Genomic DNA, 27385 nt, shown 5'->3' on the forward strand with positions numbered 1-27385 from the left:
AGAAGGAGAGATCTTGTTCTTCCCTGCTTGTTGACATAGTACATGGCGACTTGATTGTCTGTCCAAATGAGGACTACCTGGTCATGAAGAAGATATTGAAAAGCTTTGAGAGCACTGAAGATCGCTTTGAGTTCCAACAGATTGATGTGACACTGCCGATTCATGCTGGACCAATGGCCTTGAGTACGGAGACCATCAAGATGAGCCCCCCCCCAAGCGTAGGTTGAAGAATCTGTCGTGAGGACCTTCTGATGAGGGGGCGTTTGAAACAGTAAACCTCTGGAGAGATTGGAAGAGCATCTACCAGTAGAGAGACTGTCTCAACAAAGGAGTCACTCTGATGTGTTGAGAGAGTGGGTCAAAAGCCTGAGCCCACTGAGATGCCAGGGTCTGAGGGATTCTGAGGTGAAGTCTGGCAAAAAAAGTCATGTGAACTGTAAAGGCCATGTGACCTAGGAGAACCATCATGTGTCTCACTGAAAGTGAAGTGAGGGATGACACTTTGCGACAAAGTTGAAAGAGAGCATCCTGACGCTGCTGAGGAAGGAATGCTCTGAGTTATACAGTGTCCAAGACAGCTCCAATGAACTGTAGAGTTTGAAAGGGCTGTAGCTGGGATTTGGGAAAGTTGATTTCGAACCCCAAACTTTGGAGAAACCAAATAGTCTGTTGGGTCACTACAATACAGATGTTGAATCTTTGGAGATGTTGAATTTTTGATAATAATAATAATAACTTTATTTTTCTATACCGCCATAGTCAGGTGACTTCTAGGCGGTTTACATTGTAAGAAGGCTGGACATTCAGCGAATAACAAAAGGTCTTAATACAATACAATAAGTCTACATACAATACAATGAGTCTAAATACAATACAGTACAATATAGTGAGTCTAAATACAATACAATACAATAAGACTAAATACAATACCATACAATGATTCTAAATACGATATAATAGTCTAATGGGAAACTTACGTGCTAATTGGAGTTCTATGGGTAATGAATACCTGAATACTTTAGTACTTACATATGAATTGGAGTTCTATGGGTTGGATGAGCCAGTCGTCCAGGTAGGGGAACACCTGTAGACCATGATTCCGCAGAGCTGCTGCTACTACAACTAGACACTTGGTGAAAACTCCTGGAGATGACGCCAGGCCGAAGGGTAGCACTCTGTATTGGAAATGCAGATTTCCCACCCAAAATCTGAGGAACTGTCGAGAGGCTGGATGAATGGAAATGTGAGTGTAAGCCTCTTTGAGGTCTAGAGAACATAACCAAGCATTCTGATCTAGAAGGGGATATAAGGACGCTAGAGACAACATTCGGAATTTGTTAAGCACTAAAAATTTGTTAAGCACTCTGAGATCCAAGATAGGGTGCAAATCGCCCGTCTTCTTCAGAACTAGGAAGTAATGGGAGTAAAAACCCCTGTTCTGCTGTTCCAAGGGAACTTCCTCAATGGCATGGAGACAAAGCAGAGCTTGAGCTTCCTAAAGAAGAAGGGTGATCTGCGATTAATTTATAGGATACTCTCTTGGAGGAAGATCTGGTGGAATCTGGAGGAAATGAAGAGCGTATCCTTCTTTGAGGATAGATAGCACCCAGAGATCTGATGTAATCATCTCCCAGCGGTTGTAAAAATGTTGGAGACGACCTCCAATGGGAAGGGGAGATGACAGAGGCAGAATGATGGAGGTTATGCTCTGTATTAGATGGTCAAAAAGGTTGAGAGGCCTTAGGCTCAGCAGGAGTCTGAGGTTTTTGCTGCCTTTGCTGCTGCTGCTGTTGTTTCTTAGGAGGCGCTGTGGAAAACGCCTCTGGTATGATGGAAGAGGCCTGAAGCCTTTAGAGGTAGAAGGCTTAGGCTTAATGATGGAAGCAAATGATTTCTCATGTTCAATCGTTTAGAAGCTGCCTCGATGGAGTCATCAAACAATTCATTGCTCTGACAAGGTATGTTGGCCAGACGATCTTGAAAATTGGGGTCCATGTCTACAGTGCAGAGCCAGGCAAGCTGGTGCATTGCCACTGAGAAGGCAGTGGCCCTCGAGGAAAGTTCAAATGCATCATAGGAAGATTGAAGGAGATGCATGCAGAGTTGAGTCAGAGTGGTAATCACATGCTGAAACTCTGGAAGACGGTTTTGAGGAATATATTAAAAAAATTCAGGCAGTGTGTCAACCAAATGTTTGAAATAAGAAATGAAAACAAAATTGTAATTCAAAACTCTAGTTGCCATAAGAGAATGATGATACAAACAATGAAAAAAATTTGTCTATGGTCCTGCCCTCTCTTCCAGGAGGGACAGTGGCATAAACTTTGGCAGGATTGGTCCTTTTCAGAGAAGACTCCACGAGAAGGGACTGATGGAATAACTGAGATTTCTCGAAACCCATGCAGTGGACCATCCTGTAACGAGATTCCAGCTTTCCTGGTACAGCAGGAATGGAATAAGGTGTTTCAAGATTCCACTTGAAAGTTTGAGAAAGAAGTCTATTGATGGGCAATTTAAGAGACTCCACAGGAGGACGAGACATACCCATTTCTTCTAAATACTCCGTAGAGTATTTGGAATCAGAGTCCAAAGTAATATTGAGGTCCTTACTCATTTGACATAGGAAAGAAGAAAAAGATATCTGCTCCAAGGAAAGGTGACCTCGAGGCGCCTCGCGAGGCAGAGAACAAAGGTGAAGTTTCTCTGGAGTACTGATACCAGAGGTCTGAATATGCAGGTATAGATAACTCACTGAGAGAATGGATAGAATCCCTCGCAGGAGAAGTATAGGTGTAAGGCTCTGGAGGTGGTGTCCTCTACTTTGGAGTTGGAGGCCTCAAAGAGTCTCGAGGCCTGGAAAAACTAGGCCCGTCTCAAGAAGAGATCTGTATCTCGATGGATGCCTAGACTGATGTGGAGAACTGTGCCTCGAACCAGGCAGGTCTCGCTGAGAGGAACGTCGAGGAGTCTTCGCCCTATGCCTCGGAAAGGGCGATGCCTTATGAAAGGAAGGAGGACTAGTGATCAAGATATCAAAAGGGACTGAACTCCTTGTGTTGAGGAATCTCAAGGCACTGACAAGGACTCGTATCCTTGAATAGCGTGCTTATGCTCCAGATGAGACACTCGCAAAGACTCGACTCCTTGCATAGTGTGTGTAGAAACCTCTTGAGGCACTCCCAAGGACTCAACTCCTTGTATAGAGTGAGTAGGTTCAGCTCGAGGCACTGCCAAGGACTCGACTCATTGTGATACTGCTAAGTGCTCAGACTGGTCTGCAGGAAGCAGAGTCGAGGTAGGAGTATCTTTGGCAAGCATATTGCCAAACTGCTTATCCAAAATGGTCTGGATCATAGCCTCCATATTTGACACCGAGACTTGAGGATTTGGTACATTTGGTGTGGCTATACTCTCCGAGGAAGAGGATGAAGAACGACTCTTCAACTTTGAGACATGCTTCTTGGGCAGCTTGATAACCACTTCTGGTACCTGACCTAAGGGAGACAGCGAGGCAAGTGTTTCCACAGGAGAAGACTTATCAGATTTGCTCGAGGACGAGGACCCGCTGAACAAGGAGGATCAGATTAAAGGCCGAGGTCGAGGCAGAAGGTGGAACCCCTGTGAGAAGCTTGACCGGATTCGAGGTCGAGACCAAGGAAAGTGGATCCATACCGCCAAAGAGTTTCTCCACCTGAACTCGATGACGTTTGATGGCTTGAGGTTGAAGGGTAGCACAACGGGCACACGACTCCAGACGATGGTCAGGTCCCAAACGCTTAACACACCATCTATATGGGTCAGTGAGGGAGATCGCGCGCTGGCAACGGCTGCACTTCTTGAAGCCTATGACCAGCTGGGACATAAACAGAAAAATAGCCTCAGCGAGATCAAAGCCCGCAGGCTTAGGCCGCGAGGCAGGCCCTGACGTGACATAAAAGAAAAATAAAATTAAGTTTGATTTTTTTTTTTAAATGAAAACGAGCAAACAGTGACCCTATAAAAAATAAAACACGAGCCACGGTGAGTGAAGGCACAAAGTAGAACTGAGTCTAGTACAGAGTGTCGAAATAGGAATTCTCGACTCCGCGGAAAACTGAGGAGACGCATGCCCTGTATTGGGCTGGAAGGCGCATGCACGGTGCGGCAGTCGCAAACTTTCTAAAGTTCTTCAAACAAGTTTGCTTGCGAAGCTGTCCGCATCCGGGCTCCATGGATGACGTCACCCACATGTGTTGAGAATAGCTACCTGCTTGTCCTGGGATAACACATTTTACATGCATATACTTTTTTTTTTTTAAAGGGCCTTTATAAAAAGTTACCTAAAAAGTGTCCCCTATGATAGGAACCTATATGATAGAGGCTATATAAATTTGGAAATGTACATGCACTAGAAACACTGCACAACAAATTTTAACTTCTTTTCTGGGGCAAGAAGAAAATGAGGTTTACTTTATAGAATTTGACCTCCTGTGTATGAAAATAGCCTCAGTTTTCTCCTATCACATATATTTTTGTTTAGCAAATCACAAATATTTATAGCATGAGAAGTCAATTAATGCATTGTGCCGATTTAAGAGTTCCTATAAGTATTTTCTAGAATCGTTTTGCTGTTGAAGTGAGTTTATAAACAAGATTGAGCATCTCTAATTAATGTCCAACAATAGTAAGCCAGCATTGATTAATTCCATCTACCCTGATAGCATTTCTCCATTGTATCAATGTCCTGGTGAAACCTTTCCCTGTGCTCATCACTAATACTTCCAAGATTATCGGGGAAAAAAATCCAGATGAGAGTAGAGAAAATGAATTTTTAGTGATATGTTGCATTTGAGATCACAGAATGCTTTAAGCATTGTCTCCACCATTTGGACATAGTCTGGTGCCTTCCTCTTCCCCAGAAAATTCTTGATTACATTCTTCAATGCTATCCATGCACTTTTCTCATGTCCTTGCAAGACTTCAAAGGCAAACTGTTTTAATATTTGAGAGATTGTTATGACATTTTACTCCAAGCATTAGAAAATATAGCGAAAATGTTAATTTTTAAATTATAATATTCTTTTGCCAAAAATCAGAGTGTTATACTGAAAAATTAAGGTCAGTTTTTAATTCTGCTACCTGAAATCACTATAGAACACCCACTACAATTCATGCCCCAAAACCTCTGTTGCATAGTGAAATTAAAGAGTTCTAGGAAACTGCGCTAGCGTTTTTTAGCGCAGAGAGCTGTGCTGAATGGCCCATGCTGCTCCCAATACTCATCGAGTTCCTATGAGTGTCGGGAACAGTGCGGGCCATTCAGTGCGGCTCCCCGCACTAGAAACTGCTATCGCAATTTTGTAGAAGAGGGGGGTTTATGTAGGGTGAAATTGCTCTGAATTAAGAACAGCTCACATATAAACATTAAAAATAAAAACCAACAAGGTCAATATTGTAGGATTGGCAAGATCAGCTTTTAATAACTGCTTATATATATATATATATATATATACTGCTTTTTCATGCAGATACAAAGAAGTTAGAAAAAAAGCATAAGCTTTTTTATTCATTTTTTAAAAAGGTTGATACTAATTGCATAAACATTTGGTGAATCTTTGGGACTACTAATTATAATATGCCTCAACTAGAAACTGAACAATGCTGCTTTCTAGTTTCATTTTTGTTGCACTTCACTATGTTTAGAGTGTGAAAGGCTCCAGATAAAGATAAAAGGAATATGCCAGCATCACTTGAACCAGAGTATCTTCCAGAATACTACATTGGCTGCTTGGTTACCAACTGGTACAAAATTTTCATAAATTTACTCAAACATTAATTTAAAAAAATACTATCAATCTGTCAATTTAGATATGGACCAAAATAGATTAATTTGGCTTAAGTTAACTGAATAAAATGGGCAACAGGTCACATCCATTTGTTACTACCATTGTTTATGCTAGGGCTTAATATCCAAGTGTTCTGAAAGAATCCAAATGTGTAAAAAAAACACCACCTAAAAACCTAGAAATAAAATTTAATACATTGCTACATTCTTTCAAATTAATGTATTTTAATTAAATTCAGCAATCCTCTGATGGCTTAACATCTGCAAATGACAATGATTTTGATGAAGACTAAGATAACAGAACCAGCTTTCTTGAACCTTATAAGGAATGGATTTAGATTATGGATCGCATATCATTTCAGGGCACTAAAATACTAGTTCCCTTCAAACCAAATATCTACCAGGCATTTTTTACATCAAGTCAGAAGTACACAATTAAAGGCAGTCCTGTGACAGCAGCATGGATTAAAATCAGCCCACAGAGAACCAGACTGAAAAATGTATTGCAACTTAAAAGTGCCATGTAATTACTTGGTATTAACTAAAAACCAAAGGTAGTCAAGTTCAATTTGTTACAGCACAATGAACGAGGTTTTCCTGAGGTGCTAACATCAATATGCTGTTAAAAAATAATCTACAAAAACTACATTAGGGGCAAAGCATTTTTCCCCATCACTATAAAAAATTGGAAAAACACTTTCATATACTAGACCTTAAGCTATATAAAGATTTTGTGGACTAGACAGATTAAAGTCTTGTTTATATTCCTATTAAGTAATTTTGATACTTATAGTCCTTTGCAAAAACAAACAAGTACCCCCCCTTCTTCCTCAAAAGTAATATCAAGGACTAATTTCTCTCCCATTCACCCAAACTACATAAAAATTTCACTCATACCCTGTACATTTTTAGTTCTCCAAATTTAAAAGGGAAAATAAAGGACTTCTTTGTGAAAACAATCCAGGAAAAATAGATTCATCTGGGGCTATTTCTAAAATAGCTCCAGCAGGTATTGTTTAATACAGGTTGTTTAAAGTAGGATAAATATTCTGCAAGATTTTAACTTTGGGCATGCCTTATACTTGGAGAGTATCTCATCTACTGGCAATAAGCAATATTGTACTAAGAAAAAGAAAACAAAAAGAGCCCTAAACTACCTGATTTGAAAGGCAGACAGCCTAGCAGCTGACCACAAAATATACGAGTTTAAGTGACACTCCCAGAACAGCCATAGCAGTGCAGATGGGATAGTTATCTCTAGACCAATGGGCTTCTCATACCTTATTACATAGGTATTAAAAAAAAAAAAAAGGAGAGTCTTAAATAAAGTTTGGACAGAAGCTATTTTTGACTTAGAATCCACTGTAATAAATCACAGGTAAGGAAGGAGGATTCTACAGTTACATGTAAACGTGAAACATTTCTGGATAAGAAAGAGCAATGTGCCAAAATCATAGGTTTGCAGGGAGACGCTTATGTGAAGGTCAGGCCAGCCTCGTTGTATACTTTGAACACCTTCTCAATTGCATTCACATAGGCAGCTGTTCTCAGATCCAAACCCAAGTTATACTTCATGGCAGTACGCATGATTTGCTGAAATGAATTAGAAGAACACATTAAAATTTAATTTTATGGGACTTGCTTCTCAGAACCTATAAACAAGTTGCATTAAAGTATGCATGAGTGTTCAGTGAAGCAGCATTCTAAATGACAGAAGAAAACATTACTGTGCCAGATTCAGTTTTATAGGATTCAGGATGGGTGCTATGTTTACCTTTAAATACTGCAGGTTACCAATTCATAAATCTGCATGCTGCTTTCATAAAGAAGCATTTGGAATCCTAACGCTTAGCACACGCTAATGGACACCAGCACGTACTAAATACTGCATATCTTATTTTATACCTATAGGCCAAGTGGCACTTGAAGGGCCCCATTTTTGGAAATATTTATATACCACAGTTAATGTTTTATGAGTCCACTATACAAATTTATATACATAAAAGCTACAATAAAACCCCCAATTTTAAAAACACACAACCTTACTCACTACATTGTCACACGAGAAACCCTTACACAGTAGGCTGGGAGATCAGGCAAAAATACAGGAGAGGTATTATTAAATTACCTCACTTTTAAAAAGTGCCAAGACTATTTGAATAATTATGCAGGTGCTCAATGAGGGCTAGATGAACTAAACTCGGTTGCTAAGATCATACAAGTTGCTGTTGACCAATTTTTTGGCCGACTGTGGAACAGTGATCAATGTTCCAACAAGTTTCCATTCAAATGATTTGCATGGAGGTTTGCCATAATCCCATCAGACCAGTCGCTCTGAGAGCAACTTGAACACATGCGCAGTGTTGGTTTGGGGAAGCCCGAACAGCTGAGCGGCAGGAGAAGCCTTAAAGCAGCCAACTGCCACTCAGCTGTTGGGGGCTTTTTTATTGACACAGATGTTGTTTGTGTGTTACACACACAAAATATCTGCTATATTTTTTTTTAAAAATGTTGTGCTGCACCCCCCCTCCACTGATAACTGCCCTCCCCAACAACCCACCCCAAACCAGAATGGAGGCAGGAGGTATACCCACTCCCTCCTGTCACCACAAACCCCCCTCCCCCGCACCAGCAAAAATCAGCAGGAAGGATGTCCACTCCCCCTTCCCCCCGCCAAAATCGGCAGAAGGAATGTCCACTTCATGCTGCCGCAACCTCCCCCCAACATGGCCCCCCAAAACCAATCCCTCCCTTGCTCTCCTAAAAAAACAAAAAAACGGCAGGAGGTATGCCCACTCCCTCCTGCCACTGGATCCTCCCTGGCTCCCCTATGAACCCCCCCCCCCACTTCCCCGAACCTCCCCCATACCTGGAAATTAGGTGACAGCAGAAGGGATGCCCAGCCCCTCCTGCTCCTCAGATCTTCCCCATCCCGGGATACAGAGGAAGGAGCCTAAGGCCCTGATTGGATATCTGGGTGGTAGGAGGGAGTAGGCATCCCTCCTGCCAATCTTTTAAAATAAATTTTGGGTAGGGATTGGGAATCCCTTCTGATTTTTTTTTTTTCAGGAAGGGGAGCAGGGGAGGGAGTGTCTCCATTCTGGTTCCCTGGATGGGTCGTCAAGGAAGGCAGTCATCGGGGGTGGCGTCACAGCATTTTTTTTAATGGGTCAGATATTGTGTGTGTTACATACAGCATCTATGTGCATAGAAAAAAAATGAAAAAACCCCCCCCAAAACCCAGGTAGACTTGTCAGTAATACAGTTACTGACTAATCTAGACCGGTCAGATTTTATGGCATGCAAGGTTAGGGCACTGATTGGATGCCTGGCTTTAATATTAATGACCTCATTTGCATGCTAGAGAGAATGTAGGACTGCATGGAAAACTACGCAGTAAGCCGCTTAGAGCATTGGGTCGTCAAATGCGATCGGTCGCTAAACCAGTCAAACCAGTTTAGCGATGATCATTAGATGCATCTAGCCCTAACTATATCTCTTTCATAGGGGAACTGCATACCACTTGTAATATTTATGCTAACATTTATAGCTGCATTCTTTCTCGTTACAAGTGCAATTAAAAAAACAAACAACAAAACACAGCCATAAAGTGGCTACAAACTATATACTCTAAGAAGTAAAAGATCTTGAGATGGAGGGGATATCTTTTGTTTCATGAGTAAATCAAGGAAACGTTTTGTTGTTTACCTGCAATTACATCCTTTCTTTTCCATAGATTAAAAAAAAAAAAAAGATTTGACATAAAAACTGAATATTTTTTTTTAACGAAGTCAATACATATAACCCCAAATTTCATAAAGGTTGCCCAAATTTGGGCATAAACCTATGATACACACAACTTAATCAGTTAACAAGCCCTTAACAATATCTGGATGCTAATATTATGGATGCTAATTGACACCAATTAGAAGTTGTGCCCATATAGGTGCCCAAATCCCACAGCTTGCAATCCAAAACAGGGCGTGACCATGGGAAAAGCATGAGCAGGGCAGAAACGTTCTGAAAATTTGGGCAGTGTTATCGGAATACTGGGAACGTGTGCCCAACTTGTACCTCAGGATTTACACCTGGTTTCAGCAGGTATAAGTAATTGCGCCCAAAGCTGGGTGCGGAGGATCTGTGCTATATGCTAAAGAACACTCAACCAGGAGTGTTCTTTATAGAACAGCACTGACTGCTGATTTTTGAGTGCCATTTACTTAACCTGGCCCAAAGTGTCAGGATTCAACCCACATCTGAACACCCTGTGTGTCAACTCCACCTGTTAACTGAAATTTGTTTTACTAACAAAGCTGATTAAAGTAGATCCTGAGAATATGTGAATCTGCAAAATTTCACTGCTTCAAAATAAAATTATATATAATCCAGTCAATTAAAGCAAAAAAAAAATCCTATTCTGAAACTTTATTCGGCATAATACTGGGTGAAGATTTGAGTGCATGGCTTTAAAACTCTTACCCTGGCAGAACGTTCCATGGTATAAGCCAGACCCGAGTGTACAATGTCCTTCTCAGAAGCTCCCTAGAAATGAAAAGACGGATATGAAACAGAATTTCACTGTACCAGGGACAGAACACCTTTTTTTTGTTGTTTGGAGCTCAAGCTCCACCCCTACTTCTGCATCACTCAAACCCCACCCCCGTCAGCCTTCTCTCAGGTAGAGAATGACATGGTGATTATTTCCCACTGGAAGCTGCGGGAAACCCACAGGAATGGTGAACAATCTGGTCCATTTGCCATGGGTTCGGGAACAAGGCTTTTCACTTGCAGTAAAAAAAATGACTGCCGTGAGACACCTCCCTTCCCGGCCAGCAGCTCCCCTCCACCCCTCTTGATAGAGGGTCCAACGGCAAAAACTTCAAAAAAATCCTGCGACTCGCCTACCGGGTCGGCCTCTTTGTGCCTCCTGCCTACTAGCATCTTAGAAGCTTCATCAACCGAAGAAGCAATGTCGCAGGCCGGTTCTGGAACCTTCCTCCTGCTGAGTCTCTCCTTCCAATGTAACTTCCAGTGAAACCGAAGTTACATCGGAGGAAAGTCCTGGAGCAGGCCTGCGACATTGCCTCTTCGGTTGATGAAACCTCTAAGACACTGACAGGCCCAGGGTGGGAGGCACAAAAGGGCTGACCTGGTAAGGGAGTCTCAGGATTTTTTTTGCCATTTGACCCGTGATAAGGGGGCTGCTGGACTGGCTGGAGCTGAAGGGAAGGGAGACAGTTGCTGGATCTGGTCTGAAGATTGGGGGTGGATAAGAGGCGCAGGGCCCATGTGGTGGATGGACTGGAGCTGAAGTTAAGGGAGAGGTGCCAGACCCATATCTGGGCACTGAAGGGAGGGGACAGAGGTGGTGGACCCATGGGAAGGGGGCTAGAGAGAAGGGAGAGGTACAGGATCTGCAGGGAGGAGGAAAGAGAAGGGAGGAGGAAAGAGAAAAGGTGAACCAATGGATGAAGGAAGAGTGAGTGAAATATTGAACATAGTGGAGGGAGGAAAGAGTGTGAGATACATATTGGTGTAAGGGAGTAAGAGGGGAGAAGCTTTTCAGATGGAGATATACAAAAAGAGGGAGATGATGGGCATGGATGGGAGTATGAAACAGGATCAAAAAGGGGAATGCCAGATATGGGAGGGTATATGGACAAAGAGAAGATAGCTAGACATGGGGGAGAATAAGAACACAGAAGGAAGATGCTGGACTTAGGGGTGGAGCATAGGGGTACAGAGGAGTGATACTGTACACTGGGGGAGGATATCATAGAATGGTGAGATGAAGGCAGGGTGATGGTAGTACAGGGGTTAGAACTAGAAAGGGATGTATAGGAGACAGAGAAGGGAGATGCTGAATATGGGGAACAAATACAGATACAGAGAAAGAAGATAGATGGTGAGCATGGAGAAAGAAGATAGATGGTGAGCATGGAGAAAGAAGAAATAATGTCAAATGGTCAGGAGACCCTAAGAGCGACAGGTGGACTTCCTGGGACACCAAGCCGCTCAGTAGTATAAATTAATATCTGGATTTTTGAATAAGAAACCAAAGACTGGTCTGTATGACATTTGGAGCATTGAGATTAAGCATCAGATTACTGCGTCTCAATGGCCATGAATTTGGGCTTGGAGGATGAGATGCACACAGTGTCCGCGTCTGAGACAAACTTGGTTTTTTCTGTTACATAGAGCATTTTGGACCCCATTTGTTTACAGAAGTTAGATAGCTCTAAGTCTAATAGATGCTGGCACTGTCATCTTGAAGCTGGGACATTAGATCGTTTGCTATTCTATTGTCCATTGATACTTGCTTTTTGGAAATCAATTTTGGGTTAAATAAATAGCTTGTTGGAAAATCTGGTTGCATTATCGTATGATACTGTGTTATTTGGTACATCAATGAGGGCTAAGAGCCAAATATCTTCTTTTTCCCCCAATTCTTTATTAATTTTTAAAAACTTACAATAAGTGTAACAGTATGTATAGCATTTGAAACTCAATTACAACACTTAATAGTCTGTTAAAATCCACTTCAGAAATTATCTCCCCTCCCTCCTAATCAATTACATTCTTTAAATTCAAGAAAACCTATCATAAGCCCTATTCCTATATACTTTATTTAATATTCAAATAAAAAACCTCCCCCCTCCTGGATGTGCATTTTAAGAGGAAAAATATTCAATCTTTACAATATTTTGCTAATGGCTCCCAAATCTCCTGAAATTTTCTAAAATTCCCCTGCTGTGTCCTTTCCATTTTATAAATATGACATAAAGAGTTCCACCAGAAACTGTAATTAAGTCTCTTCCAGTTTTTCCAATTACTCGTAATCTGTTGTATGGCAACCCCTGTCATAATAAGTAGAAGCCTATTATTCTTAGATATTTGGCTCTTAGCTCTTAGCCAAACAGCAAAGTATCATATGATAATGCCACTGGATTTTCCAACACACAATTTATTTGACCCCATATTGATTTCCAAAAAACAAGAATCAATGGACAATAGAATAACAAATGATCTAATGTCCCAGCTTCGAGTTGACAGTGCCAGCATCTATTTCACTTAGAGCTATTTAACTTCTGAAAACGAACCGGGGTCCAAAATGCTCTATGCAACAGAAAAAAACAGGTTTGTTTCATAGATGCAGACACTGTACATCTCATCCTCCAAGACCAAATTCATGGCCATTGAGATGCAGTAATTTGATGCTTAATCTCAATACTCCAAATGTCCCAAAGCCAAATATCTTCTAATAATAACAAGCTATTACTCATGACAGGGGTTGCTATACAACATATTATGAAAAATTGGATCGTTTGAATTATAGCTTTTGGTGAAACTCTATGTCACATATTTAAAATGGAAAGGGTAACTGCCAAGCAGCAGGGGAATTTTAAGAAATTTCAAGATATTTGGGAGCTATTAACAAAATACTGTAATGAATGAATATCATTTTTTCCCTTAAATATGGAGCAACAAAAAGGGGGGAAGGTCCAACCTTGTCTGCAGAAAAAACCAACCAGGAACAAACAAAAAAGGAACTGCAGATAAGCACATCCAAGATGGGGGAGAAGGGTGGGAGGGTATTTTGGTTTCCTTATGAGTGCAAATAATGTGGAGGAAGGTTATTATACGTCTTCTAGTTTGATGAAAGTTATTGATGGGGGAGAGGGATATGGTATCTGAATTAGATTAATAGGATATTAAGTGATGTTTTTAAGTATAAATTGATGTTATATGTTGTTGCACTTATTGTAAGTTTTAAAAATGAATAAAGAATATATAGATATATTAAAAAAAAAAAAGACAGCTAATAACCTTTTCTAATAACAGCTAATAACCTTTCCGTCACTGAAGTATATAAATACAATGAGGTCTACTATCTTCTGTCACTGCCCCCTCTCTTTGGAATAGTATCCCAAATTACTTATGCGAAGAATCAATTCTTAATAATTTTAAGATGAAGCTAAAGACATTTCTCTTCCTTGATGCCTTCGAGACCTAACTGTCCTTATAAGGGCAATCGAGTTCAACATTATTGAGTTCAACAGTATATTGAAGCCCCTCCTATTTTTTCCTTAATTGTTCTCTTTTACTTTGACTATTGTAGTTCTTGCCTTTTTACCTTTTGTTCCTGTTTGTCTGTTTTTAAAAGTCTTCGAACGTTATTAAAAGTTAGTTTGGTGACGTAATGTCAGCTTAAACTTGTATTTTAGTTAAAGTTTGTTTTATGTTTTTATAAATTTATACACCACCAAGAAGGCTGATTGGGCGGTATAAGAAATTTTAAATAAACTTAAACTTGAGACCCTGGCAAGTGAGTTAAGAGAAGATGAAAAAACAGAGACCAGTGCCTGAGACCAATATGATTTGAAGAATAAAATGACAAAACAAAAGGTAGAAAAAAAAATTTTATTTTCTATTTTGTGATTAGAATATATCACATTTGAAATATGTATCCTGCTAGAGCTAGTGTTAGATATAACTGGGACGACAAAAACCCAGGTCATGCTTCTTTAGCTTCCAGGTAGCTTAGGGCTCTCTGAGTTGCACTCCCTTAACACTATTCCTGCCATGTGCGACAAAGTATTTTGTTATCTTGATTTTTCTATGTAAGCATTTTGTAGTAATTTGGCTTGTTCAGTTTTCTCGATAGTGGAGGGGATATTTGGGGAGGGGCGACAGGGGTTTGTTGATCCTTGCTCTGTATTGTGTGTGTTTATAAAATGACAATTGTACAGAATATTGTTTCTTTTTATACTTTAATAAAATAAGTTCAATATAAAAATCGTAACTATTCGAGGCTTGTACGGCTGGGATCAGACGGTTTGCGGGGATGAGGTCCGAGGCAAAATTTTTTCCCCACATCATTTTCTATTCTCAGGCCCAGCATATACTATTCTAACTCCTATCCTCTGTCTTTGTGTTATCTAAGTCCCATTCTCTCTATCGTCAATCAGCCAACTCTCCTTGAAGATCGCCAACCCAACAACTCTGCCCCCTGAAAACATCATCACAGTAGCTTTTCCTTTAATTTTAGAGCTACCTGAGGCGTACGCTAATCTGCTTTCTGCTACTACCACCAGCTGCTTCTTATTGCTTACTGCTTGGCTTGCCTCCTTCATTGTGCACTCCCTTTATTTTTTCTCCTTTGTTTACCTTTTTGTTTTAATTGCCTTTTACTAATTTGTGAGCTTTAATTGTTACTTATTATGCTTTTTTCTTTTGCCATTCATCTGTTTGACTACTGGTTTACCCTGTCATTATTGCTTCCCTAGGCTAACTCTCCTTGAAGTGGTGGTGGCGGCGACTCCACCCCCTGAAAACATCAGTAGCTTTTCCTTTAAAATTTAGTGCTACCTGCGGCTCCTACTTATTCTTGCACTAAAACTTCTACCTTAAAAAACCTCAAAAAACCCATGGTACTATCATGAATTATCCCTTCTCCACCTCCAGCTATGCTCCTCCGAACGTGTGGAGACACAAATGCTCATCATCTACATTACGGAAATACAAAGACCAAGCCACCTTTTACAAAAACTCTCAACAGACGGCAAAGAAACCATATTATGGTAAACATATAGCAAATGCAAGTAATTCTTCAGAACTTTACTCCATCGTATGTTCACTCTCTCCATACGCTAGGAGATCAATAACCAAACCGAATCGACCCACAGCACAAGATCTTGCAAACTACTTTAATAATAAAATTAGAATTGTACATGACAAATTCACTAATCTCTCAAATACTGAGACACCAAACTCCCCTACCTCAGGATACACTTTCTCATTCAGTTCCCTTACTGACTTCCGTCAACCCACACTAGATGAAATCCAGAGAACTATACAGAGTCTAAATATACCAAATAACTCCCTTGAAACCATACCTCCTTTCACGCTCAAAAAGCACAGTTACTTACCGTAACAGGTGTTATCCAGGGACAGCAGGCAGATATTCTTGACTGATGGGTGATGGCACCGACGGAGCACCGGTACGGACAATTTTAGAGTGATTGCACTCTAAGAACTTGGAAAGTTCTAGTAGGCCGCACCGCGCATGCGCGAGTGCCTTCCCACCCGACGGAGGCGCGCGGTCCCCAGTTAAGATAAGCCAGCTAAGAAGCCAACCCGGGGAGGTGGGTGGGACGCAGGAATATCTGCCTGCTGTCCCTGGATAACACCTGTTACGGTAAGTAACTGTGCTTTATCCCAGGACAAGCAGGCAGCATATTCTTGACTGATGGGTGACCTCCAAGCTAACAAAAAGAGGGATGGAGGGAAGGTTGGCCATTAGGAAAACAAATTTTGTAAAACAGATTGGCCGAAATGTCCATCCCGTCTGGAGAAAGTATCCAGACAATAATGAGATGTAAAAGTATGAACTGAGGACCAAGTAGCAGCCTTGCAGATTTCCTCAATAGGAGTGGAACGGAGGAAAGCTACAGATGCTGCCATAGCTCTAACTCTATGGGCCGTGACAGAACCTTCCAGTGCCAGTCCGGACTGAGCATAACAGAATGAAATGCACGCTGCAAGCCAATTAGACAGCGTACGTTTAGAAACAGGACGTCCCAATTTATTCGGATCAAAGGACAAAAAGAGTTGTGGAGATGATCTGTGGGGCTTAGTACGGTCTAAATAGTAAGCTAAAGCCCGCTTACAGTCCAAAGTATGGAGAGCCTGTTCTCCAGAATGAGAGTGAGGTTTCGGAAAGAAGACAGGCAAAACAATGGATTGGTTGAGATGGAATTCAGACACAACCTTAGGGAGAAACTTTGGATGTGTACGCAGAACCACCTTGTCATGATGAAAGACTGTAAAAGGTGGATCCGCAACTAGTGTATGTAGTTCACTGACCCTCCTGGCAGAGGTAAGAGCAATAAGGAAGAGCACCTTCCAAGTGAGGAACTTGAAAGGAACTGTAGCCAAAGGTTCAAACGGAGGCTTCATCAAGGTGGAGAGAACCACATTGAGATCCCAGACTACAGGAGGAGCCTTAAGAGGTGGTTTGACATTGAAAAGACCCCGCATGAATCTGGAAACCAAAGGATGAGCTGAGAGAAGTTTTCCATGAACTGGCTCATGAAAAGCAGCAATAGCACTGAGATGGACTCTGATGGAAGTGGACTTGAGACCAGAGTCAGACAAAGAAAGAAGATAGTCTAACAAGGTCTCCACTGCAAGGGAAGAGGGATCAAGATGATGAAGAAGACACCAAGAAGAAAACCGTGTCCACTTCTGATGGTAACATTGCAGAGTGGCCGGTTTCCTGGAAGCATCCAGGATAGAACGAACGGGCTGAGACAGAAGAGGAGCAGTTGAATTCAGCCCGAGAGATACCAAGCTGTCAGGTGCAGAGACTGGAGGTTGGGATGCAGAAGGGTCTCCTGATGCTGTGTAAGCAGAGAAGGAAACAGAGGAAGTAGAATAGGTTCCCTGGAGCTGAGTTGAAGTAGAAGGGAGAACCAATGTTGCCTGGGCCACCGTGGAGCAATGAGGATCATGGTGGCTTGTTCCCTCTTGAGCTTGAACAAGGTTCGTAACATGAGAGGCAGAGGGGGGAAAGCATACAGGAACAGATTGGACCAATCCAGAAGAAACACATCTGCTGCCAGACGGTGAGGAGAGTAGAGTCTGGAGCAGAAGTGGGGCAGCTGATGATTGTGAGGAGCTGCAAAGAGGTCTATCTGAGGAGTGCCCCATTGAGCGAAAATGGACTGGAGAGTCAAAGGATCGAGAGTCCATTCGTGGGGTCGGAGAATTCTGCTGAGGTTGTCCGCCAAGGAATTCTGCTCTCCCTGAATGTAGACAGCCTTTAGGAACAATTGGTGATCTGTCGCCCAAGCCCAAATCTTCTGGGCTTCCTGGCACAAGAGGCGAGAGCCTGTCCCACCCTGTTTGTTGATGTAGTACATCGCAACTTGATTGTCTGTACACAGCAAGAGAACTTGAGGAAAGAGAAGATGTTGGAAAGCCTTGAGGGCGTAAAACATCGCTCCGAGTTCCAGGAAATTGATATGATGCTTCTTTTCCTGGGCTGTCCAAAGTCCTTGAGTTTGGAAGTCGTTCAAATGAGCTCCCCAGGCATAAGGGGAGGCGTCGGTGGCGATGACTAGTTGATGAGGAGGTAGATGGAACAGAAGACCTCTGGAGAGATTGGAGGATATCAACCACCATTGAAGAGACTGACGAAGAGATGATGTCACAAATACGTGTCGTGAGCAAGGATCCGTCGCTTGGGACCACTGGGTAGCAAGGGTCCATTGAGGAGTGCGCTGGTGAAGACGTGCGAAGGGGGTGACATGAACTGTCGAGGCCATGTGACCCAAGAGAATCATCATTTACGTGGCAGAGATGGAGCGTTGTGGATGGCAGGAACACTCTCATGAGGACTGTGTCCAGCACCGCTCCAATGAATTGAAGTCTCTGAGTGGGGATGAGATGAGATTTGGGTAGATTGATCTCGAACCCCAGAAGCTGTAGAAACAGGATGGTCTGGTTGGTGGCCAGGAGTACTGTCTGAGATGAATTGGCCTTGATTAACCAGTCGTCCAGGTAAGGAAAGACCTGAAGGTGGTGAGAGCGTAGAAAGGCAGCCACCACAATCAGACATTTGGTGAACACTCTTGGAGAAAAGGCAAGACCGAAGGGTAGCACCTTGTATTGGTAATGACAGTGATTGATCATGAAGCGGAGGTACTGTCTGGAGGCCAGATTGACCGGTATGTGAGTGTATGCCTCTTTGAGATCGAGGGAGCATAGCCAGTCGCCGTGAGTGAGAAGAGGGTAAAGAGTGGCCAAAGAGAGCATTCTGAATTTTTCTTTGACCAAGCATTTGTTGAGATCGCGAAGATCTAGAATGGGTCTGAGATCTCCTGTTTTTTTGGGAACCAAAAAATAACGGGAGTAGAATCCCTGCCCCTTTTGATCTAGAGGAACTTCCTCTATGGCGTTCAGAAGGAGGAGGGATTGAACTTCCTGAAGGAGGAGAGAAGATTGAGGAGTGTTCAAAGCAGACTCTCTTGGCAGACTTTGGGCAGGAAGTGTCTGAAAGTTGAGAGAGTAGCCGTGGCGGATGATGTTGAGGACCCATTGATCCGAGGTGATGATCTCCCAACGGCTGAGGAAAAAAGTAAGACGGCCACCTATAGGTTGAGGCAGGTGGGCAGATGGCGGAAAACTGGCTATGCCCTGGAGAACTAAGTCAAAAGGGCTGAGTAGATTTTTGCTGTGGAGGTGGCTTCGTAGGTTGCTGCTGTGGTGGCCTAGGGGTTTGTCGTTGTTGCTGACGTTGACGCCTAGGTTGTTAGGGAACTGATGGCAAGGGGCGAGCCACATAACAGCGTTGATAGGCCGATTGTTGTCTAAAAGGCCGGGCAGGTGGAGTCTTCTTCTTTGTCTTCAGAAGAGTATCCCATCGAGTCTCATGGGCGGAGAGCTTTTGGGTGGTAGAGTCCATGGATTCACCAAAGAGTTCATCCCCGAGGCATGGAGCATTGGCCAGTCGATCTTGATGATTGACATCCAGCTCCGACACTCTGAGCCAAGCAAGGCGGCGCATGGCCACAGACATGGCTGTTGTTCTGGTGGTAAGTTCGAACGTGTCATAAATTGATCGAACCAGAAACTTGCGTAGCTGGAAGAAAGAGGACGAGCACTGGTGAAAAGCCTGTCGTTTGCGATCAGGAAGGTACTTTTCAAAGGAAGCCATGGTGGTGAGAAGATGCTTGAGATAAAAGGAGAAATGGAAAGCATAATTACCAGATCTGTTAGCCAGCATGGCATTCTGGTATAACCTCTTACCAAACTTATCCATGGCTTTACCCTCTCTGCCAGGAGGGACAGAAGCGTACACACTAGCTCCGGCAGACTTTTTAAGCGTAGATTCCACTAGAAGAGATTCATGTGGAAGCTGCGGCTCATCAAATCCAGGGATAGGTATCACTTTATACAAAGAATCCAATTTACGAGGGGCTCCTGGAATGGTCAAAGGAGTCTCCAGATTCTTATAAAAGGTTTCCCTCAAGATATCATTGAGGGGTAATTTGAGAAATTCCTTTGGAGGCTGGTCAAAATCCAGTGCATCAAGGAAGGCTTTGGATTTTTTAAACTCAGCCTCCAAAGGAATAGAAAGAGATTCACACATGTCTTTCAGAAAGGAAGTGAAAGATGTAGAATCTGGTCTGGAGGATGGATCAGGCACAGCAGGATCATCATCAGCCGATAAACACTCACCCTCAGAAAGAAAAGGCTCTTCGGAGTCACCCCACAGATCAGGATCCCTAATGTGGGAGCTACGGTCTCGAGACTCTGGTGTGGAGGGTTCCAGGTGCTGGGATTTGCGTGCCGACTTACCTGACCTCATAGACACGGTACCGGGAGACGTTACAGGCTGCATCGGTGCCGAAGTCTGAACAGCCTGGTGTTGCACTCTCGGTTCCGGTGCGAGGACTGGCATGGAGACCGATGAAGCAGAGTGGACCGGTACCGACAAAGTGGACGCGGACAATAGAGGCTGCTCCACTGCCGGTACCGGTGGATCAGACCGGACCGGGACTGGAAGGCTCGGTGCCAATAGAGCAGGAAGGAGCTGTTGTAACTGCTCTTTGAGCTGCACCTGTAGGACGGCTGCAATGCGCTCGTCCAGAGAAGGCACCGGTACCGCTTTTTTCTTCTGCGGTACCTGCGGTGCCGCTCGATGCCCCGAGGATGAGGAGCCCGAGGTCGAGGGACTCACCTCAAAAGGGGCGGAGCGCTTCCGCGGGCACTTCGTGGTCGGCAGGACTGGGCTCGCTGCTATCGAGACCGGAGGACGCTCCAGCGGGGAAAGCTTCTTAGCCGGCTTACCTGGGTGTTGCGACGCCAGTGCGGTGTCGACGAAGTGGGTGCCGACTGAGATGGGGCCGATGCCTGTGTCGATGCCGCAGGGTCAGACATATCGGCACCGAAAAGCAACCGTTGCTGAATTTGACGGGTTTTCAATGTTCGTTTTTTCAATGTGGCACAGCGGGTGCAGGTGGAAGCCTGATGCTCAGGACCCAGGCACTGTAAGCACCAGCTGTGCGGGTCTGTGAGAGAAATAGGCCGTGCACACCGCTGGCACTTCTTAAACCCAGGCTGGGGGGGCATGAAATTAAAAACGGCATCTGCCAAATCGAGGCCTCGATAGTGGCAGCAGGCCCCGCCGGGGCAAAAACGAAAAAAGAAACGAAAAAAGAAACTTCTTTTTTTTTTTTAAAAAATAAGAAAAATAATAAAAGAAAAAAGGAAATACAATTTCCGAAGAGGTTTTCGCGAGCGGGAAGGCGATCAGGAAAAATCTTTTCAACAGCCGTTGAAAAGTGCGTCTTCTTAGCTCCGCGGAAACTAAGAAACTGGGGACCGCGTGCCTCCGTCGGGCGGGAAGGCACTCGCGCGTGCGCGGTGCGGCCTACTAGAACTTTCCAAGTTCTTAGAGTGCAATCACTCTAAAATTGTCCGTACCGGGGCTCCGTCGGTGCCGTCACCCATCAGTCAAGAATATGCTGCCTGCTTGTCCTGGGATAAAAAACATTACACAATATTCGGACCTTTTCTTCATAATATGATCAGCAAAAGCCTTTCTACAGGTTTTATGCCCTCTTCATGGGAATCAGCCTTGGTATTTCCAAAGATCAAACAAATATCTCTGAAGACCAAATTACGGTACCAACTATCAACCCATTGCAAATTTATCTTATCCATATTCCATTTAAAATAAAATGTTTTTCTTCTACCTTTGTTGTCTAGTCGTTTTATTTTTCCATCATGTTGGTTCCAGTTTTTCTTTTCTGCTTTCTGTCGTCTGTTAATTCTCCTTCAAGGAACTGCTTTCCATTTGTTGTCTTCTCTTCTCCTGTATATTCCCTCACTACACCTGCCTCTGATATACTGATCATTACTTTTTAGCTCTTTTCTGTTTCTTACCATTCTCCTCTCTCACTTTTCAACTATCAAATTTCCATCTTTTCTACAATTCCCCATCTCATTCTATCCTCAGCCCTCCATTCCCTTTCATCTTCAACACACCCATTACCTTATTTCTACCCTCTAATATCTATCTTCTCAGTTTCCTTGCCACCCTCTCCTTCCTCTCAGGGTTTTACCATTCTCAGAATCTTCATTTCTCCACTCTTATAGCCCAGCATCTGCTAGCTCTTTTCCCTCACTACCCTCGTAGGCTGAAATCTCCCTCTCTTCTCTCCTACACGGTTCAGAATTTCTCCCACTCTTCCCTCATTCCCACTGTAGGCATCTCTCCATCACTCCATTCTGCTCCTGGATCCGTTGTTTTCCTCCTTCTCTCTTATCCACCCCCATTGTCCAACACCTCTCCCTCCCTCCCATCTCCCATGCAGCATCCTCTCCCTTCCACTACCATATCCAACATTTCTGTTTCTTTTCCACTGTCCACCATCTCTTCAACCCCTTGCCTTGTTGCCCTAGGTCAAACCTCTCTATCCCCTTCTATGCACCATCTCTCCCTTCCTCCCCTTCATCTTGTGTAACATTTCACCCTTTCCCCTCACCATGCGTGTGTTCCTCACCTTTCCGTGTGCCTTCAACTTTCCTTCCTCCCCTGTACTATCTTCTACTTAAAATTGAGTAGAAACAGCATATCACACGCACATGCTCTACAGCTACACAACAAACTTCACTCTGATTGCCATTTAGACTACCTTCTTCCTCACTTAATACTGCATCCACACCCTGTGACCCATTACAACTCCAGCACCGTGCACCACATCAGCAAACATGGCTCCATAGCCACTATCCATCAGTACAATCCACAGCAGCCGCCAGCACTCACAATCCAATCCCTCACATGTTTACCCCAAGCCATATATTTGCCTTTTGGTCTTGCATCATCGGGTTGCTGTATTGGCAGCGTTTCTCAAATGCTGCCTGCCACTAACCAGAGGCCTCCCTTCTGCCATGAAGACTTCCAGGTTGGCGGCAGGCAGCATGTGGGAATTGCTGTTGATATTGTGACCCGATGAAGCTAACGCCATCCAAGATTCTGGATGGGAAAAGGTAAATTCTACGCAACTATGCAATTCTGCATTGCACAGTTCTGCAGAATTACACCACCAGAGTATACTATGCACACCAACAGTCCCTCATTACTTACAGATATCCTGGCCTGGAACTCTGCTGTTGGTACAACTGGAATAGCTCCACCATGTTTTCCAAATTTTCTTTCCAAACTTTCTTGGACAGACACTAGAGAAGAGGAAAGAGGATCCAGTTACTGAACCAAAGCGGAAGACCAAAAGAGCAAATCAAACTTTTTAATTTTTTGAACCAAGGCATCTAGCCTTACTACTGGTTCTCAAATATATTGTGGTTAATCTTGAACAAAAACTAACAGGGTTGGCTTTTGCAATATGGATTATGAACTATAAAGAAACTACTATCCTTCAAAAAAGAAAAAGTTTCACACACTAAGATCTTTTAAATTGAATGCATAAAGTATAACATATAATTCTATATAACTCTAATTTAGGAATATTAAGATATTAATGGTGAGGCTGAAGTCCAGTACAGCTGTGGTGGTATACTGGGGGGAGGTTAGGTTTAGATAACAGCTCTGTGCAATAGTGGACACTATTCAAGGGTTGTATGAAAAGCAATGCCTCCACTTCCATAACTTTGTTTCGTTGAAGATATTGTAATACTATATATATATATACTCAACTCTAAACCGAGATGCCGATTCTGGGCTTTATTGGGCCCCGAAGGTGACTGATCAGTGTTCAATATCCTTTATTGTTTGAAATGACTCAACACAATTTTATTTCTGCCCCAAAGGGCCTGTCTCAGGAGTCTGGGTTATGATGATGAATCAATAAGCATAAAAGTTAATAATAAACAGACAGTGGCACACACTTTTTTACTACAGAATCGGATGTCTAAGATTTCACTAAGAGCATCTGAAATAAGACTATTAACCTTTATGCTTATTGATCATCATCATAACCCAGACTCCTGAGGCAGGCCTTTTGGGGACGAAACATGATCGTGTCAAGTCATTTCAAACAATAATGGATGTTGAACATTGATCAGTCATCTTCGTCATTTGTTCTCTGCTTTCATGTTTGTGGAGGAAGTATTTCCTTTTTTTTGTGACTTTATTTGGCCCCAAAATCTCAGTTTATAGTTGAGTTGGTAAATTAATCTTGTCTTCCTCTCTCTACTGCAGTGATCAGCATGTTTCTTCCTGCTCAACCCCCCCCCCCCCCCATCCTTGCCTGCAGTGACTGGCTTTCTCCTTACCAGAATGCCTGCACACTACCTCCGATAATACTATATGGTAAACCGGAAGTTGGGCTGGAAAAGGAGCTATGAGCATCTGCGGATGCTCAAGGCCTGTCTGATCCTGCCTGGCTTCTAGTTTAACGTAAGGTAGCATTGGAGGCAGAGTGCAGGCATACTAGTAAGAAAGCTGGATATTGCTATCGTGCACTTAATTGTGTTCTAATACTAGGATAATTTTAAATAAAATGCCTTTTCTATAGCCTACATCAATTATCTTTAGTAAGGACTCTCATCTATGCAACCTGGGGTGGTCCAAGACTGATAATAGCAGATTTGGAATAGATACATTTTTGGGGACTCCATATAAAATCACAGCTGGTACTGTTTGGTACAGAATTCAGGCTGGAGGCTAACAGTCACTGGTTTTCTGGTATATCATAAAGGTCTGGGAGCTGGCTTGTGAGAGAAGTGCTGATAAGGGGCATAAGCTCCTACCAGGACAATTCTGAATTCTATAAGATTTCAGTTCTGGAGGCTTCATTGACTGACTTTTTCAATTACCGTATTTTCGCGGATATAACGCGCACCATTGTAAAACGCGCACAGGGGTATAGCGCGCAGAAATCACGATGATATGTACAAAAACTTTTCTATACCGCGCTCAGGCATATAACGCGCATGCTGCCCGACTCTCCTCTGGCCACCCCGACTCTCCTTTCGCCCTCCCCAACTCTCATCTGGTTGCCCCGACTCACCCTGACTTTCGGTGCACTGCCCCGACTCTCCTCTGGTTGCCCCGACTCACCCTGACTTTCGGTGCACTGCCCCGACTCTCCTCTGGTTGCCCCGATCTGCCTGTCCCCCTTGAAGATCTGCCTGTCCCCCTTGAAGTCCTGTCCCCCCTTGAAGGTCTGCCTGTCCCCCCTTGAAGGTCTGCCTGTCCCCCCTTGAAGTCCTGTCCCCCTTGAAGGTCTGCCTGTCCCCCTTGAAGATCTGCCTGTCCCCCCTTGAAGTCCTGTCCCCATCCTGAAAGCCTGATGCCCCCCCTCGACGTCCGATTCTTCTCCCCCCTCGGCAGGACCACTCGCACCCCCACCCCGAAGGACCGCCGACTCCCCGACAATATTGGGCCAGGAGGGAGTCCAAATCCTCCTGGCCACGGCGACCCCCTAACCCCACCCCGCACTACATTACGGGCAGGAGGGATCCCAGGCCCTCCTGCCCTCGACGCAAACCCCCCTCCCCCCCAGCCGACCCGCGCCCCCCCTGGCCGACCCCCACGGCCCCCCCACCCCCCTTCCCCGTACCTTTGGAAGTTGGCCGGACAGACGGGAGCCAAACCCGCCTGTCCGGCAGGCAGCCAACGAAGGAATGAGGCCGGATTGGCCCATCCGTCCTAAAGCTCCGCCTACTGGTGGGGCCTAAGGCGCGTGGGCCAATCAGAATAGGCCCTGGAGCCTTAGGTCCCACCTGGGGGCGCGGCCTGAGACACATGGTCGGGTTTGGCCCATGTGCCTCAGGCCGCGCCCCCAGGTGGGACCTAAGGCTCCAGGGCCTATTCTGATTGGCCCACGCGCCTTAGGCCCCACCAGTAGGCGGAGCTTTAGGACGGATGGGCCAATCCGGCCTCATTCCTTCGTTGGCTGCCTGCCGGACAGGCGGGTTTGGCTCCCGTCTGTCCGGCCAACTTCCAAAGGTACGGGGAAGGGGGGTGGGGGGGTCGTGGGGGTCGGCCAGGGGGGTGGCGGGTCGGCTGGGGGGCGGTCGGAGGTTCTTGGGGGGGGGGGCGGTCGTTGGAGGGAGGGGGGTTTGCGTCGAGGGCAGGAGGGCCGGGGATCCCTCCTGCCCGTAATGTAGTGCGGGGTGGGGTTAGGGGGTCGCCGTGGCCAGGAGGGTTTGGGCTCCCTCCTGGCCCGATATTGTTGGGGAGTCGGCGGTCCTTCGGGGTGAGGGTGCGAGTGGTCCTGCCGGGGGGGGGATGTATCGGACGTCGGGGAGTCGGCCGGGCAAGAGGGCTTGGGCTCCCTCTTGCTCCGATCGTGGATGCGGGTGCGGGTGGGAGCGCGTGCGAGCGGTCGTTCGGGGTGGGGGTGCGAGCGGTCCTGCTGGGGGGGTGAATCGGGCGTCGGGCGGGGTGGGAACTATGTTTAAAAACTTTTGTATACCGCGCTCAGGCATATAACGCGCGAGGGGTATGCGCGGTACGTAAAATCACGTATAACGCGCGCGTTATATCCGCGAAAATACGGTAGTCTCTAGAGTCAGGAGTGGTACCTGAGGATTGGAGAAGGGTGGATGTGGTCCCTCTCCACAAAAGTGGAAGAAGTAGGGAATTAAAGGCCAGTAAGGACTTCTGTGGTAAGCAAATTAATGGAAATGCTTTTAAAACAGAGAATGGTGAAATTTCTAGAATCATGTGGATTACAAGATTGTAGGCAACATGGATCACCAGAGGTAGATCTTGTCAGACAAATCTGATCAATTTCTTTGGGTGACAAGAGACTTGGCTAGATGAAGTGAGCTAGATGTGGTGCATTTAGATTTTAGCAAAGCCTTTGACAGTGTTCCAACACAGACATCTAATAAATAAACTTGAGTGCCCTCGGGATAGGTCCCAAAGTGAAGAGCTGGGTCAAGAACTGGTTAAGTCAGGGTGCCTAAATGGTCGATAATGATCGATCGCAAAGGCCAGACTCACAAGCCTTCACCTTCGACATCAATTCTGATGTCTGAGAGGAAGTTCTGGGCCAGTATTCAAGATGCAGCCATACCATAGAGCGATACAAGGGCATTATAACATTTTCATCTTTGTTTTCCATTCCTTTCCTGATAATTCCTAATCCATTCCTTTCCTGATAATTGCATTCTTTTCCAGATAATTCCTGACATTCTATTTGCTTTCTTAGCCATCGCTGTCTCTAACTCTAGTCTGGCAGTTTTACATTTATTTCCTAGTGTTTAAGCCAGAATAAACGTGTAGAATTTCTTTGTGTCTTTCTCTCTGCCCAGTCTATCTTTTTCTCTCTCTGTCTTTCTCTCTCCCTGCCCCCGTCTCTTTCTTTCTTTCTCTCTGCCCCATCTTTCTTTCTGTCTTTCTCTCTCTCTTTCTGTCTTTCTCTCTCTCTCTCTCTGCCCCTGTCTCTCTTTCTTTCCCTCTCTCTATGTCTTTAGGTCTCTCTCCCTGCCCATCTAGCTTTCTTTATGTCTCTCTCCCTGCCCCCTCTGTCTGTCTTTGTCTTTCTTTCTTTTATTGGCTCCCGGCGCCATTTCCTTAGT

At 44.3% G+C, this 27385-nt stretch overlaps 1 protein-coding gene across 1 annotated transcript in view; it reads right to left on the minus strand.

Moving 5' to 3' along the window:
- Positions 1 to 5518: 5518 nt before the first annotated feature.
- The window catches only part of GLUD1 (glutamate dehydrogenase 1), a 154307-nt gene continuing 132440 nt past the window's right edge, over positions 5519 to 27385 (minus strand). Inside the window, exons 11-13 of the mRNA XM_033941121.1 lie at positions 22983 to 23074; positions 10304 to 10366; positions 5519 to 7417 (exon numbers count right to left, since the gene is read on the minus strand). Coding sequence (XP_033797012.1) covers positions 7298 to 7417; positions 10304 to 10366; positions 22983 to 23074 — 275 coding nt within the window. The 3' untranslated portion in view covers positions 5519 to 7297. The remainder of the gene's footprint in view (positions 7418 to 10303; positions 10367 to 22982; positions 23075 to 27385) is intronic.

The sequence above is a fragment of the Geotrypetes seraphini genome, chromosome 4, assembly GCF_902459505.1.
Source record: "Geotrypetes seraphini chromosome 4, aGeoSer1.1, whole genome shotgun sequence".
Classification (NCBI taxonomy): domain Eukaryota; kingdom Metazoa; phylum Chordata; class Amphibia; order Gymnophiona; family Dermophiidae; genus Geotrypetes; species Geotrypetes seraphini.